The 18,202-nt window shown below is 39.3% G+C and overlaps 1 protein-coding gene across 1 annotated transcript in view; it reads right to left on the bottom strand.

The window, feature by feature from the left end:
* The window catches only part of EXOC4 (exocyst complex component 4), a 674,858-nt gene that overhangs the window by 589,134 nt on the left and 67,522 nt on the right, over positions 1 to 18,202 (bottom strand). The window contains exon 6 of the mRNA XM_045855728.1: positions 7,176 to 7,419. Within this exon, the coding sequence (XP_045711684.1) occupies positions 7,176 to 7,419 (244 nt within the window). The remainder of the gene's footprint in view (positions 1 to 7,175; positions 7,420 to 18,202) is intronic.

The following is an 18,202-nucleotide window of genomic DNA, read 5'->3' on the forward strand; positions in this document are numbered from 1 at the left end:
CTACTAGTGAACTAGCCATTTTTCTAGTATGTCTATCTTTTTATTGACTTGCAGGAACTCTTTACATATTAAGTTGTTAGGTATTTATATTGCAATTTTCCCTGTTTCTCTTTTAGCTTTATAATGTCTGACCATTAGACACTTGTTTTTATGCAGCTATATTTAACAATGTTTTCTTTTCTAGCTTCTAGGGTTTTTATCCAATTTAGGACTTCCTCACCCTCAGATCACAAAAAAAAAAAAAAAAAGTCCCAAACTTTCTTCTAGTACATTCTTAGTACTTACATTTTTGATACATCTGGAATCTGAAGGAATGGCTACACTGCTCTGAAACAGACATAACACACCACACTGTGTTGCAGTGGGCTGTGCGCCCCTTCGTTTCTGCCTCCGATGTGTCTGTGGCAGAACTGCCAGGCCAGCCGAATGAGTGTCGAACAATTCCAACACCAAGTCATCTACTTTATAGTCATGGTTTTTCTCAAGGTTGTTATCTGCCTCATTTCCTAATTTTGTTTCTGGTTTCTCAGTCTATGAAGGCTGTAGATTCATAGAAATACATTGAATTATTGCTCTAAAAACTGAAAAAAATATACTTTAAAAGTGTAGAACTCAGATTGAGGGCATGCTGTTGTAATAGGGGAGTCTTAAAAAGTCTAAAGACACAGGTGCCAATGTTAGTTTTGTAGTAAGTAGGGTGTTTATGAAAAGAGAAACAAATGAAATATTTCTCATGATTTCTTTAGACCTGTTGCTAGAGTCAGGCATACATTTCTCTTTCAAATACGTAGCACTTCCTGTCACCTTTTCTTTCTCTACCAGTTACTCTTCTCCTAAGTATCTGAAATGTAGGATTTCGTGGAGTTGGTCATTTTATTTTACAGGAAAGTCATTTAAGAGCAGCTCTGAAGCAAGGCCAAGCATGTGTCTTCGCGGCTTCCTGCAGCCACTCCCAAGCCCAGCATGTAGCACCTGGACATGCTTGGAATCAGGAAGGACCTCGATTTTGACTTAGATGAGTAGTTCATTCGAATCAAAGCAAATGGGAAGCAAGTAAACTTGAGTTCAGTGATTATGATTCTACTTGATTAAATCTCTAGCTTTGATTATACATATCAGTGAGAACATGCTTTAAATACACCCATCCATTAAACACTGAAGGGTATAAATAGGATGAACCAGGGACACAGAAAAGAAACTTCACTGTGCCCCAACTAGGATAGATCCCCTGCAGCTGCACTGAAACACGCTTAGAACAAATGAAGGGAATTCATTCCTTCTACTGGCACTTCCTGCACCAAGTAGTAACTAAAATATACAATTCAGTATCATGGAAAATAGTACTGATTCCAAATTCACGCACTTTCTAGTAAGACTTACATAAACTAATTAATGGTAGCCTCATCGCACCTCAGGTGCATGAGTCAAGTGGGCAATGTCGACACCTCCTCGGTAAACACGGAGCCACATACTGTCCCTCGATTACAGTCTCTAGGGAAATGGGGCTTGGCTGAAGGGGCTGAAGGACTTACTCAATATTACATTTCTAAGTCTTTGTTTTGTATTTGTCAGAGTAAAAGAAATCTGCTTTTGAGTCCTATTGTTTTGCATACTACAGCAGGTTCAAATCAGAGACTGGGCCAGCTAAGGGAATAACAGATAAGACCTGTTCCATGGGTTATAACTGATACCATCACCCAGTGCCAGCCTTCAGGCTGCATCAAAGCCCACTTCTCTATCTGGCAGGCAGTGGGCGCTGCCTTAGGTCTCATCACTCTGTGCGCTTGTGGTGTCACAATACAAAAGGTAGTCTGCGCTCAAACTGTCACTGCATTTCTTTCACTGCAAAAACACACAAAACCTTGTGTCAAAGGAAATTCTTCCCTTGTTTAGAAGTGGTGTCAGATATGATTAAAGTGCCTTTGTGTGGATTTCAGGATATATTTCATATCTTTTGGGCTTCTGTCATGCCTGGCCCATCCTATGATTATGGTTTCTAACCAGACTGGCCCATGAGGGGAGTTAACTGTGTGTGTGCAGACTCATTTAGGAATGGACACATATTAGTTGCCCAAGACGTTTAATGAATTAATAAGATGCAAAGAAGATAATTTTTCATGAGAACTGTTTTATTGGATTTTTTTTTTTAAATCTCAGCACTACTCATAGTGGGGTGTAAGGATCAGCAGCACCAATGCCACTCAAGCCTTAGAAATGCAAATCAGCCCTGTGGTGGAGGGTGATAAACTGGAATCTCTGGGTGCAGGGCCCATGGGAGCACATGCTTGAGATGATTCTCATGCATGCTGAAGGTTCCAAACACTCTATATAACATCACAGACATCACAGAGTTTGCAGGTTTGGAGCATTTATGCTTTGCAAAGCAGCTTGCCATCTGGTGTCTCACCTGAGTGGGCCTCACTACTGGCCTCATCACAGGTAGGGGCATTATTATTAATCCCAGATTTACCCGGGGAAATATGAAAGCTGAAATACTTTGACAGTTCACAAAGCTTGGTGGCAGTGGAAATAAGAGTAGAAGTGGCCTCTCTCCACCACACGAGTTTGCTTTCTGGCTCACATAAAGATGGTGTTCCTGACTCATTTCCTGGGATTGATTTTGTTTTTCCTCTGGAGAAGGGAATTATTTGCCCTGACATATTCATTCTCCCACCCACACCCCCCACTGCAATCAATGGCAGGCCTCTCAGACATAGTGGACATGTCAGGAAGTCTGATCAGCAGTCACAGAGTAAATGGATCTTAATTAGCTCACCTGAGAATCAAACTGATGACTTAGATTCCTAAGTCATCTCCCTAGAGAACTTGTACATTCTTGTACTAAAACTAATATACAACTAAGTAATAAGAATATATTCCTAAAAATTTAACTTTTATCATCTCTAGGAAGTGGATTTATGAATAAGCTTTCTAATGTTCCACTATGAGGAAATATTATTTTTGGGGTGGGGGAAGACCCCTCCCAGCTTCACTGAGATATATCAGACATATAACACTGTGGAAGTTGAAGGAGTACAGTGTGTACACTTGATACACTGACATACTGCAAAATGATCATCGGCTCGGCACTGGCTAACACCTCCATCACATCACATAATTACCATTTTTTTATGGTGATTCCACGAACCTTTCTTCAATATGACAGTGGGCACAGAACGTGCAATGTTCTCTGCTGTTTTTTACCAGACACTGAATCTTCTTTCATTCACAAGGCAGACCAGGAACACTGCAGAATGGCTTCCTCCCTGAAAGGAGAAGGACCTCTGGCAGCCATGGCCCCACTCCTTCGATCCTCATTGCCTTCTTCAAGACCAACAGTTTCACTGAAGTGCAACAGGCTCCGGCACCTCCCCTGTGATGAGTTTCGTGTCTTAATGTTTAAACAGGTACGTCTGCAAACAGATGGCACAGTTGCCTCACACCTGCCCATCATTCTTTTACGGCATTCCTTTCTCTTTTACATTCCTGACAAGCCATCACCCCTTTGGGAAGATCTATTTCCTCCATGTCTTCTTCATGCTCTTCCCATGTGTTAAATATTAGAGAACTTCTTCCAGCTTCTTTGAAACAACAGTGACATGAACATGCTCATGAGCTAGATTCTGGGAAGGAAGCGACGATCAGGCAGCAGGAGCTGAAGAAACTGGCTGCGAGCAGCACCGGCTGCAGGTCACATCAGCCATTGGAAACTGAAGACACGGCCGCTCTCCTGAGGACATGCCGGTGGCAGGGGGTTTGGGAGGATTAGCAAAGCGCACGTTCCCCGAACGCTTATCAAGCTGGCAACGACAGTGGTTGAATATTCTCCATTAACAGTAAACAGAGGTTTATAGACACTAGGTAGATTATGAATGACAAAATATTTCTCCTATAATAGACAACCGATAGTGTGGAAAGTTTTAGTTTAGATAGTCCGGGGGTCAATAATAATAATAATAATAATAATAATAATAATGGAATCACCAAAGCGATTTTTAAAAACTGGCTGAGAAAGGACACTGGCTCTGCAGGGAGTGCAAACAAGACAACTGCAGCTTGGTCCCCTCCACTTGGCGAACAAAGTCGCACACAACAGTAATTCTCTTTCCATAAAGACAAATGAAAGCAGGCCTGCAGTGCATCACAGGCAGAACATATTTAATAAGATGATGCTGACCAGTGGCACTTTGAGAGAAAGTCACAGAAATGGCGTCTTGCCTCAGAGCAGCACGTGCTCGCTGATAACCTGGAAGAGGCTTTCCGCCGGCGGGTGAGGGAGAGAGCGTGCCTGTCGGGGACGGGAAATCACGGTTCCTTTTGGCTGTGCTCCAACTTTCGATAAGAAAAACCGATTCTTACACCTTTAGCATAAGGTTCTTTATGGTAATGGTAAAAAAAAAATTGCGTGAAATATTGTGACTTTCCTTCTTTCTAAAATAAATGCCACTAACACCTCCCAGTCAAGTCCGATGAACACAAAGTACCGTGCAAACTTTGAGGGATGCTCCGACAAGACCCTTTCTCAAATCCTAAACCTCTAGAAGCAACAAGGATGCTAATCATGCTTTTTCAATGAAGTTTCCAAGGTAATTAACTCTTGAGAAGTTATAAAGCATTTGATAGCACACAGCCACCACAAATTAGCTCAAAATTATTAGTTGTTTGGAATCCCAGCCTAAGAACCTAATCTTTGATCTTCAAAAAGTGGTTCAATACCAGAGAGAAAGGTGGTGGGGGTGGGGGCAGTAAAGTGTACAGGGGATCAAGTGTATGGCCAAGGAGAGAGATTTGACTTTGGGTGATAAACACGCAATGCAAAATATAGATGACGTATTATATAACTGAACACCTGAAACCTACACAATTTTATTAACCAATGTCACCCCAATAAATTTAATAAAAAAATCTTTAAGTGGTTCACTCCAAATATTTGCTTTCTCTGTACTATTTTATCTCAAAGAGTTTGGGCACAACATTGCAGATTTGTACATTTTATAAAATACGGTTATGTTATGAACAGCTTACATTCTGCCTACGAAAGCCTTTAAAATACTGGCCAAAGAAACAAAACTTAAAGAAGGAAAAAAACCCTCTTGCTGACTCATTCCTCACAGGGAAACATTTATTACTTCCAGGGACGGTATGCTGAGTTCTCACTCATGAGTTCTGGAAGGGCTCAGGGAACAGAAGAGGAAGAGGTCAAAATCATTTGAAAGACACATTGCTTTTAAGGGTACTGTAATGAAATCTGCAGAAAAGGTATTGATCCGTGCCCTTTTGTTTTATTTACAATATATGCTATCCTCATGTTATCTCCCTATGAAAGCTCAGCGTATTCATCTCGGGACTTGCAGCAACAGGGCAAACAGAAAACCAGAATTCTAGAGTCTTTATTAGCAAGAAGGCAAAAGGTCTTCAAGGAAATTCAGGCACCGGGTGAAGAAAGATGTTCAATTTAGAACCATTCCTCGGCCTCTCTGGATCCCACTGGGAGTGATCAAATAACAAGGAGCTGAAGGAAGAAGCAAGAATCAACAAGCGTGTGGATTCATACACACACACACATATGTGTGCGACAATGCTTCCCGGTGCTCCCCTACTAAGCTCTAACCATATGACCTCACTGAATGCCAGCAACCCTATAAAAAAGGTATTTTTCTCAGATTACAGAGCTGGCATTCAAAGTCAGGAGTACTCGACTCCAAAATCTATGCTCATCAAAACATGCACCTTGAAATATTCTCTGGCAGGGAGGGGTGAAGGATGGTTTTTTCAACAATTGTACTTTTGAATGAAGTTTACAAGGGAACTAGTTTTTGAAATTCTAAAGTATAATTAAAATTAATGTTATTTAGATACTTAAAAGAATATAAGGATGAAAATAGAATACATTTTTTAAATCCTCACCCAAAGATATGTTTATTGATTTGAGAGAGAGAGAGAAAGAGAGAAACATCGATGTAAGAGAGAAATCTCAATCGGTTGCCTCCTGTATGCACCCCGACCAGGGATCAAACCCTCAACCTAGGTGTGTGCCCTGACTGGGGATCAAACCCGCAACCTTGTGGTGCGAGATGACACTCCAACCAGCTGAGCCACCTAGCCAGGGCCAGAATACATTCTTTTTCCAAAAGAATTTAAAGTCTGGGTAATTCTACAGTAAGTAAACTATTATTATTTCTCCCTAAATCCTTTAAAAATAATAATTTTAAAGCCCTAAGTACAAATAGCAGCATTTCCTTAACATGTCAACAAGATCGTGACGCCTTCGACACACTGTCTAGCGCCTCCCCAGAACTCATTATCTGAACGGAGCACATGCTCTGCTGTGCCCTCTGCTCTCAGATGAAAATGGGGTTTCCTTTGTCCTCCCCCCGCGCCCCCGTGCCAAATTCCCGCCCTGTACTTGTCTAGTGTCTGGGAAGAGCCGGGGGTCAGAAGCAGGGGAGAACAGAGAGCTGTGTGGAGTGAATCTTGGATTTTCCAGGAAAGCCTCCGTTTCAAACATCTCGTCCCACCCACCATCAGATGACCTTAGTCTATGATGCCCTGCACTCTGGTTCGGCGCACATGGTCTCCCAATGTACGACCATCGAGCAGAGTTTGGGTCAGAACACAATTTCAGTTTCCCCTTACACAATAAGACTTAGGAATCCAAACCCTATTAGCAGTTTTGAATACATACAGTAATTCCTGAGACCAATTTACCTACTTACAAATATGACCACAAATTAAAGGAGAAACCATGGGGCAAGGAAGACCATGGACTTGCATTCAATTCCCAGGTCACCTACTTGTTCTGTGACCCTTGACTTAATCTCTGAGCCCCAGTTCCCCTAACTGTAAAATGGGGGTACTAAGTAAGTAGCACATAAAGTTGTAGTGAAACTTAAATAAAATAATACAAACATAAATTGCCTTGGATTCTGCTTAGTACTTAGTAAATATACAATAATTGCTTCATTCTCTGAGCACGGAAAAAATGCTTTGAAACTTCAGAACTATGTCAAAAATCAGCTGAATTATACCTATTCGAGCTGTTTTCACCAATCTGCATTTGTACGGACTATACTACCCCGAATTCAAGAAATAACATCAAAAGAAGATAACTACTTACCTCCCACCCTAGAAAAGGTACAATAGTTGCCAACAACCCAGCCCGCACCCCCACCTACCTGGGCTGGTTCTCCGCAGTGAGGTTCTCCCCCCTTTGGTAGCTGCTGTCCGCCACCTGCGTTGTGGACCTCTTCACGATCTGCTTGAGCTCCTGCTCTAGGCGCTCCTTGATGGCCTTCACGGTCTCGGGGATCTTCTTCAGCTTGGCGAGCCCCTTGATGAGGATGCCCATGAAAAGGGCGCTGTTGTCCTCCGGATCCAGTTCCAGGTCCTCCTTGATGTCCTGCAGGTTTATCTCCCTCCCTGCAAAAAAAAATCAATTAATAAATGGATGCAGATTCCAACATAAAATTCAACAACAGAGTGGGCCTAGAAAATGGGATCTCTGCTTCGATCACTCCCTTAAATAAATCAGAGATTTTGAAATCATATTTGTAATTAAATTATATTTACATAGTAACTAAAATATAACAAAATAACAGTACATTCTTTTTTTCTTCATTTTAAAGATTTTATTTATTTATTTTTAGAGGTGGGGAAGAGAGGGAGAGAAACACAGCATGAGAGAGAAACATTAGTTGCATGTCGCACACCCCCCTGACCAGGGAAGGAACCCACAACCCAGGCAAGTGCCCTGACCAGGAATCGAACCAGCGACCTTTCATTCTCTTTGCAGAATGATACCCAACCAATTTAGCCACACGAGTCAGGGCAACAGGACATTCTTCAAACTATACCCATCAGCTAGTAATAAGAGACAAAAAACAATTAAAAACAAGTCAGCAAATCTCCACGGGAAGTTCACACAGACTACCACTTCCAGAATGAGTCAGTCAGCCTGTGACATTTATTAAGCATTCACTGTTTATAAAATGTCATACTTGGCATGAGACTTTGAAAGAGAGAGACCACAATCTCAAATTCTTATTTATTAATTAGAAGAGATAAATAGCTGATATAAAGACTATTACAAATACACGTAGAAGAGGTAAATAAGATAAAATTATAACAAATGATAAAAAGGGGGAAGAAAAATAAAAGAAAAACAATACATACAAGTGAGACAAAACTGAGGAAATGAATAACAAAGAATATTTCATAAATACAAAAAACCCTGTTTCTTTAAACATTATGTCTAATAAGCATTCTTATCTCCTGAAGACTGGTCTTGCTACTGCATGCACATTTTCTGAGAATAAGTCTACGTCACAAGTCTCTGAAGACCTTTAGGCTACAGCTTTCATCCAACTGTGCAGTTCTGAAATGCAAGGAACAGTCTGGAACGTTCCTAACCCCTGTGGGAACCTGGGAGAGGGGTGGAATGAAACCTGAGGCTTTTGTAATCTGCTGAAAACCACAGGTGCATATGTGTAAAACGTGTCATATGACTTCAGGGCCGTCGCTACTGCCAAAAGCAGCACAGGGTGAAAACGTCTGGCCCTAAAATAATGACCTCATTTTACAAGTGGCTGGACTAAGACAGGCAGAGCAAAAGTGAGTACAAGCTTAGATATGGACCCTAATGGTTAAAGTTTGCCCGATCCTCCCCTCTCCTCCACTCATCAGAACAACTGGAACATTGTACAATATGTGATACTCTGAAAGCACATACACGTTCTTCTTTGGCAGACTCAGGCTCAACCACACAAGCAGCCCACTCGAGGATGTTCAGCAGCACTGGGCACCCCAAAGAACGAAAGGATCCCAATCCATGGAGTGAGTCCTTGTAACTAACCACTGCGTACATTTTCGAAGACCTCTACTTCAGATGACATGTAGGCTATTTTCCTCGGTCCCTTTTTTTGCTCCCAACTCATAAAATGCACTTCAATATGAACCAAAGGTATTTAATGATATAATTACTTGGACGAGCTTAATCTAAAACAAGTCCTCTGCATACTTGTTTGTGATGCTGTTGTCTTACTTGGATGCACTACACCCCTGAAGCCCATGAGGAGAGAAAAGGGCTTAAAGAATGACCAGATTCATACCGCTTTCTTTACACCACAGAAGGCATTTGATTATATGGTATATAAATTAATTTTTTTTAAATACTAGTAAACTGGAAATAGAACCAAGAAGCCTTATGCCTCTAAGGATCACATGACAATTCTGATGGCAAATCAAAAAAAAAAAGCCATTGAGCTCTGACGGGTACGGCTCAGCAGGTTGGGCATCATGCTGCAAAGCAAAAGGTCACTGGTCCAGCTTCCCGGTCAGGGCACAGGCCTGGGTTGCGCCCAGTTCTCAGTCCAGGCATGTGCGAGAGGCAATGGATCGATGTCTCTCTCACACATGGATGTTTCTCTCCCTCTCTTTCTCCTCCCTTCCCTTCTTGCTAAGAATAAATAAAGTTTAAAATCTTGTTTAAAAAAGTCATTGATATTTCCCAGAGTGGCAGTTCCTAAATACACATTTTAGTTGCAGTTTTGTTTTATACATAAGGAACTAGACACAAAATGATGTGAGACCAACCCCAAAAGCAAGAAGAAAAAAGCACTTAGCAGCCAAGGGGCCATGGAAATGTAACCTGTCAGAGGGAGAAAATGAAACAGAAAGATAAGCAGAACTTCAGGCAGGAAAAAGTAACAGAAATGTATCTGGGACAAAACGATCTTCACTAAAGAGGACAAATAAGTCACAAAGAGGACCATGCGAAAGGCCACCTGAAAAATCACCGCCACCTGCCACTGGAGTGATTGGTGATGAGATGAATGTGGTGTGAATCAATGGGCCCCTAGATTATGTAGCAAAAAGCTACTTATAGTCTCACTAATATGATACATAGCCTATTAAAAAATAAATAAGCAAGGTATGCGCGATAAAATGCCACGTCTGTTTAGAAGCTTATCTATCTGTTTGTCTCCTGAAATCTCCTAGAGCATAAACACTGAGCAGATCCAATATTAATTAATTTATACTCTCTATTTCACTTACATCAGCTGAAAATTAAAAGGCAATTTAAAAGGATAATATAATCAACCACGAAGACTCGAGTCTAATAATCACAAAAACCCTGCGAGGTCAGATAGAATTATTGGTGCTTTATGGAAAAAGCCTTGTACAAAAATAATTTAGCTGAAATTCAGTACGGCCTCATACCACAATTAGAACAAAATGTACATATTTCCAGGCCACTAAACCCCAAAGCATTTTCTTGCATCTGTATGGGTCTAATATGTGCTCAGTGTGTGGGTTTTAGAACACTCGAACAAACACTTCACTCCCTTTCCCAATTTCTCATCTTCGATATTTCTGCTTTGAGTAGCTTGAGGAGTTCTTGAGCCTGGTTTTGAAGACTTTCGCTGACAGAAGAGCACTAAATGTTAGAAGACTTCCATGTCTTTCAACCAGTTATGTCTATCACAATCCCACTGGCCCCGACTGTTTCTTACTAGACAGGCAGGCAGGCAGGCAGGCAGGCACGCGTACCTACACGCCCACATCTAAGTGGACGTGAAGCCCACCAGCGGTTGAGGGTGAGCGCGGCATCCTGAAGGAGGCTGAACTAAGGCACTCTGGGACTCACTAAATAATTAACTAGATGATATCTAAAGTCCTTTCAAGCTCCACAATTTCACAATTCCAATAACTACAGTTTAAATCCATACATATCTGATTACCAGGCCTATAGTTGATTCTGTATACTACCAATATTATTGACATAGCCCATTAAAAAAATGGATAAACAAGGTGAACAATCCACTTGTGCAGCTGAATATTTTATAAAAGAAAACTACTTCTTTGATGCCCAGAGCGTACAGAAAGCAATCCAGACCAGTCCACAGCTGCTTTCTTCTCATGGTATGCAGGGAAAGGAAAGGCTGGTAATGCATGCTGCACCCGTACACATGTATCCTCAAATTGCTAAAGATAAGTTCCCTGGCAAAACACTAGTTTCGAGTGAATACACTATATTCATCTATCATTTATACTTATACATGTTAATTAAGGTATAAGAGATCATGGCAATGTTTACTGTAGAAATTCCTGCTAGGTGTCATTCCTTACATTATACACAATACCTAAATTACAAAACAGATATGTTTTTGACCTGCATAATTTAATTTACACGTATTCAAGAACATTATCCCTATAGAAGAGAACTGTCTGCCACTGTTGAACAGAATTCAATATAAAAAGGAGTCTCCAAACAATCCCAAGCCTAATTAAGACCTCTAAGGTATCAGGACCACGTGCCCACCGTGCTGCCGTCTCCGCAGATGGGAACCTGGCCTCGGAACACTGGCAGCATTCTCAAGCAGAAAATAATAAGAAAGTTGCCACTTCAAAGTAATTCTTGTGTCTCTTGGTCAAAATTCTACAAATTCATACTTTAGATATCCAATCTACTAAAAAAAGCATTATTACATATAAAATGTAAAATAAGAAATTTTAAAAAGTCCGGCTCCCAATGGAGAGCCAGCATTTCCGCAGATGGGAAACGCACACAGTGCAGTGTGTGGGGCCAGAGCACGTGTCGGAGGGGCTCTGGGTGGGGAAGCAGGCCTGGCGGGCAGGAGCGGCCTGCCTAGGCTTCCAGAGGCCCGGTGGCTGGGGAGTTGACGAGATCCTCCAAGGGCTGTCAGCACAGGCCCAGATCAAGCTCTAGCCCTAGACGGACAGGTTGCGGGTCTCACCAAATCCTGCTCCTCCATTCACGTCCCAGTGGAGGTACCTGCTCAACTACACGTCTTCAATACCATTTGTTTCACCATGAAAAATTGCTTCTAACATCTTTTATTCTAATTAATGTGCCGTGGAGTCGACTTAGACAGCAATATCTGATACACTGGTTGCCTCTGGAGTACAGAATCTTGATTGGGGTCTTTCAAATGTTAACTAACTACCCCTGGAGTGTGGAGTCCTGATTAAGGTACTTCAAAGGTGTTAACTAAGCACCCCTAAGGTGCAGATTAAATTACTGTAAAGAAAACTACAGACCACATAATATCCCACTCTGAGAGGGGACTGCCAAGAGCTATTGCCAACTGCTTCTTGGGGCTATCGCTTAACAGGAGCTGGGATTTTTTTAGCCTGGGCACAGGAATGGTTTCGATTCTGAGGTGGACATAAACCCCACACTGCACCGAGTTTTGAAAGCATAGTGATAGCCCTGGCTGGTGTGGCTCAGTGGACTGAGTGCTGGCCTGCGAACCAGAGGGCTGCCAGTTTGATCCCCACTCAGGGAACATGCCTGGGTTGCAGGCCAGGTGCCCTGCAGGGGGCACACAAGAGGCAACCACACCTTGATCTTTCTCTTCCTCTCTTTCTCCCTCCCTTCCTCTCTCTAAAAATAGTTGTTGTATTTTAAAGAAATTCTAAAAAAAACTATCCACAGAACTTAAAAAATATAGAAATAGCACAGTGTACACTGGTCCTTCTGTAAGTAAAAGCAGGCTAAGGGATATGCCGGTCTGTTTGCTTTGGGGAAGGTAGAGTGGATTGGGATAAAAACAAAATAACTATCAGATAAATTAGTTTCCCAGGGACAAACTTAGTAATGTGCATTACCCCATTTAGAGTAAGAAGGATGTACCTTTGAAAATCAAAGCAGCAACTAATGGAAGAAGCTACTAAAAACATAAAAGGGTTACATGATAAGAGAACAGATAAGGAAAAGATGAATAAGTTCATAGTTTCAATTAATATTCACAAATATACTGGATTGCAGTCATCTGTTAATGTATGTTTTTGTAAGTTCAATTGCACAAGAAGACAGTACGACAGTAGTAGAAAGAACAAAAGCTCGGCCTCATACAGTTAGATTTATTTGATTATCATCTCCACCACTTTCTAGTTGTGTGATCTCTAAAATCATTAAAATCTGACAGGACCACAATTTCTTCATCTATAAAATGGAGGAACATTACCTACAAAACTGTGCACATTAAATGTGATGTGATATCAAAACACAAAAGCAAAGCCCCCAAAATAAAAAAAATAATGTAAATGTAAAACTTCTATCTTTAGGAAACATCCAGTTGCTGAAGACACTGGTGGCTGCATAGGTCCCCATTTCTCAATATTACTTCCAAAAACGACATAGAACAACAAAAAGATCAAGTCTTAAAAATCATGCCCTTAGGGTAACCTGAAGGCAGCAATTCCCCAAATTCAAAACGACTGTAAATAAAAGTAAGAAAAGAACCACCCACTCCCAGCAAGTGATCTCTCCAAGTCCTGCTCCTGCTCAGCCACAGGCTCTGTTGCAAATGCACACTGTGAAAAACTGATGAGGAGACGAGAGAGTGAGTGATGAACCCAAGACTGATCTGAAACTGCCAGTAGAAAGACAAAGTGCACCCTAAGATTCAAAATACTGTAACAGTATCCAAGCAGATCAGAGTATGGACAGAGGAGGAACTTAGAAGCAGACACAACATAAAGGAGCAGTGTTTGAGACACACAGTTTCTGGGCAAAAAAGACAAAAAGAAAGAAGTTCCATGAGCAAACAACAGCCTTCGCCTATCATCAAAAACAAAAAAATCCACTGAAGTGCCTGGATTTTGCTGTACTGACAGAAGAGGGAGCCAATGAGCTAAAATTTCTATAGAACACCCTATACCATAAAAAATGATCAGGAAAAAAAAGGAAGAGATTCATGTAGAGGTATATTTAAAAAATCAGAAATCCAACAACAGAGGAAAAGTCCCTGTGATAAAACCACCCTGAAGTACACTAAAACTAGATGACAACGCCAGATGGAGTTATACTCAAATAAGAATTTGGGGATATAAAAGCCACCTTGAGTCGAAAATCCAAAAAGAAGAAACATGCACAAATAAAGAGAGGTATGAGAAGAAAACTGACTAAACTCAAGAAATATGAAAGAAAAAGACAAATTTATCTCACACATTAAGAATAAATTATGAAATACCCACAGGAGAATAAATTCAAATGAGTATTTCATAAAGGGTATTGAAGCAATGCAGAGAATCAAAATAGAAAATAAAGGGAATATAAAGAAAAAAGAAAGAAGACCAAAGAAAAAGTAGTAGAAATGGAAGACAAGCAAGAAAAAAAAGTAACATATTAAACAAAAAGCAAACAATATAACAAAGTGAATACTTAAAATTATAAGCCAAGAAAAGTTGCCCCCAAAATTTAATCTATAAAATAAAAGAGCCCACTGAGTATCAGGGGAAATTAACCCCAAAATATCAACTCCAAGACATTTCCTACTGAAACTATTCAATTCCTAAGTCTAAAGGTCCTCAAGGCCTAAAGGATCAAATAACCTAGAGGGCAAAAAAAAACTAGATTGGCATCAGAATTTTCATAAAACACATGAAGGAAGACAGTAACATGGCAATTTACAAGAAATTTCAGGAAATAAGAGTGTAAACCGAGACATGTATACCCTCTCCAGCTGTCTGTGAAGTGCCAGGCTGCAGGAGCCGGGCAGCCGTGAGCCCCTCTCAAGGGATCTCTCAGATGACGGGCTTCACCCAACCAAGAGACAACTGAGAAAACGTCAGCAAAAAGAAGATCGAGCATTTAAAATATGTAGTAGACGTAAGACAAAAGTAAAAGTGGGAGTATATGACAAAGCAAAAATAATGCAACTAAAAATTGGCAGAAGAGACAGAAAGAGGAAAATAGAATAAGTGTATTATTTTTTATTTTTTACCAAAACAACAGATGGGAATTAAAAGGACACCAGTAAAATGAGGGAAAAGGCAAAAGAGAGAGAGGGGCAAAAAGCATTTTTCAAAGATTTTTAAAACACATTACAAGACAACCACTGTAGAGGAAAAAATCTTCCTAAACAGCAAAAAATTCTTCATAAAGAGCAAAGCATTAATATACAAATACAAATATCAGAAACATAACAAATACAATACACACTCATAAAATACTATGTTAGAGTTGAGGCAAATATATCAGTCATACTGATTAACAGTCAATGGATTCAACTCACCTACTACAGGGATTTTCACTTTGACTCACAAAGCAAGGTCCAACTATATGCTACACATAGATCTAAAACAAACTAATTTGGAAAGGGTGGAAACAGAGAATGAACAAAGGTATTCCAGTCAAAAAGCATTAACCGTGACAAAGAAGGGCATTTAATCCCAATGCCACAATTCACAATAAAGCTGTAACACTTATGACTATATACCAAATAAAAGAACCACCACCTTTTGGGGGGGGGGGGTACAGGGAACTACAGGAGATGCAGAGACACAGAGGAAAAACATGCTAAACTTTAATAAATCACACACACACAAAAAGACAGAAGACCTAAATGATATAATTAAATAAATACACCTACAGCTATCTATCAAACTCTACACCTAATAATAGAGAATGAACCTTCTTCTAAAGTACCCCTAGGACATTCACAAAAATTGACTATATATTAAGTTACAAGAAAATGTTAGTAAGTTCCATAAAGTAAAAATAGTATAAACAACAATCTCTAAATTAAATGCAATAAAACTATAAATAAACAAGACAAACACAAGACCCTTTTATCTTTACATTTAAAATTTTTCTATTAAATAAGAGAATTTGGATTCTCATCCAAATACAGACTGAAATAAGACAGTTTCTTAAAAATGACAATGCAAATACTATATATTAATATATATGGGATACATACAGTTAAAGTACTTTTGAGAGAAAAATTCATGTCATTGAACACTTTTATCAATAAAAATGAAAGAATTAAACATTTCAATTGCAGGGGCGGAAGCACAAAGAAGGAAAACTAAAGGTAAAAGCTGATAATAATGAGGTACAGAAGAGAAAAACAATAGACCTAATCAATAAAATCAAAATCCTGGTTATTTCTTAGGGGAAAAAAACTAACACTACAGACCAACTGCTAGCTACTTTGATCAAGAAGAAAAGGAGACAGCACAAATAAAAAATAAATGACAAAAAAGGCAACAAAAGAAAATTTCAAAACCATGGGGAAATACTTCGTAGACCTCTACATATAAAATTTAAAAACTAAAAAAGTTAGTAATTTCCTACGAAACTACAGATTATTAAAATTGATCCCAATAAGAACAGAATGCTTATAGAGAAAAATTCATATAGAAGAATTAGAAAAAAGTATTAAGAAATAAAAAGTAAAAACATAAAAATGTACCAGATCCAGATAGTTTCACAGGGCAATTGCAAAACTTTCAAACACCCAACAGTCCTAATGCTCTATAAATTGTTCCAGAGAACTGAAAATGAAGGAAAACTTTCTCATTCCTTTTATGAAGCAAATAATAACACTGAAACCAAAATCAAATAAGATTTAGAGTATAGGCCAATCACTTATGATTATCTATGCAAAAACTCTAAATAAAATACTAGCAGCAAAATTCAACACCTGTCTGAGAAAATACACCACGATCAAGAGGGATTTCTTCTAGGAATGAAAAATGGGTTCCATATTAGGAAATCCATTTATATACTCATAGATTTCAAAATAAAATAGGAAAAAAATAGATAAAAGACAATGACAATGAATGAAAGATATATAAAAATGGACTTTAAACATAAGAAAAATTGTTCAAATGGACTCATAATCAGAGAAATGCAAATTAAACAACACTGTGATACCACTCTTTACCTGTTAAACTGGCAAAAATAAAAAATTATGACAGCACATTATTTGGCAGAGCTGTGAGAAAAACAAGCACACTCATACTCTGATGGTGGGTATGCAAGCTGACAAAACTCTTCTGGAGCAGAATTTGGCAATGCCAAAAAATACATATGGACTTATCTTTTGATTGAGTTGTCCCTCTTCTAGATATTTACCCTAATGATACACCCCAACAGTATGAAAATACATGTGGACAAAGTCGCTCACTGAGCCATTGCTCTCAATGATACTTCTACATAAGGTGGTAGAACTACGGTAAATCGACACAACGAAGTACTATGCAAGTATTTAAAAAATCAAAATTTCTATGAAGTAATATGGAGTGACTTCCAAGATCTATTATAAAGTAAAAAGAGCAAAGTATAGGAGAGTGAGTATTGTATCCTACCCTTCACAGAAGAAAGGCATGAAAAAAGGATACACATATCTGCTCATTTGTGCGAAAAGAAACACAGTAAGAATAAACTAAAAACTAATGAGATTGATCACGTAGGTGGGATAGGTGCAAACAAAACAGAAAAATGATTCACATCCACTTAACTTTCTTATATATTATGGTTAAAAGAAACAGCCTAATAAAATAATGGGCAAACAACAGACAATTCACAAAAGACCCAAATGGTCCATATGGACTTCATACAATATGGAAGAGTCCATATCGCGAACTCTCTGCACCACTAAAAACCAGACAACTGCAAACTAAAGAAACTTAAGCTACAAAACTAAAACAAAAACAAAATCTTTCAGGCTTGTAAAAGTCAATTTGCAGAAATTAAAATCTAACAAAGCCAAGTTTAAGGACAAAAAGTAGAGAACCAAATGCCCATGCACAGCCCAGAGGAATCTATCAATACATTGGTACAATCACTTTAAAAAGCCATTTGGCAAGAAAAGTTTAAAATGCAAAACATTTCCTGCTCGTTCTCTCTCTCTCTCTCAAAACAGGACTCCCCCATCTTTGGGCCAACGCGGCACACACAGAAAGTACTACTACAGATCCCGCACAGTGAGGATCAGTGGAGGCGGCTACATGTGCCTAAAGAGGCTTTCCTAGGAATTCTGACTGCCCTGAGACCCAACTGGCTACTCCAGAGGCCGAATAAAGGGTTGGGTGTCTCAGACCTTCCTGTAACCTATTCCCAAGAGATCACTGCTTGAGCACCTCTGTTCTACAGAAACATGTACAAGAATACTCACTGCTATAGGTTCTTAATAATGAAAAACTAGGAACAACTTATACCTTATCTATAGGGGAATGAATAGTGATATATTTTATAAAATACTGTAACAGTCATTAAGATTTAAAAACTAGAGCTATATTGTCACAGGAGAAAATCCAAAAAAACATGATATTGAGTGAAACACCCAAGCAGTAGAATGATGCATGTTATATTATACGATTATAAGTAAATTACACAATTAAGTAAATAAGTAAATTTAGTATACAATTTACTTAAACCTTAAAATAG

This window comes from Phyllostomus hastatus, unplaced genomic scaffold, assembly GCF_019186645.2.
Source record: "Phyllostomus hastatus isolate PE091 unplaced genomic scaffold, TTU_PhHast_1.1 phas_scaffold_114, whole genome shotgun sequence".
Classification (NCBI taxonomy): Eukaryota; Metazoa; Chordata; class Mammalia; order Chiroptera; family Phyllostomidae; genus Phyllostomus; species Phyllostomus hastatus.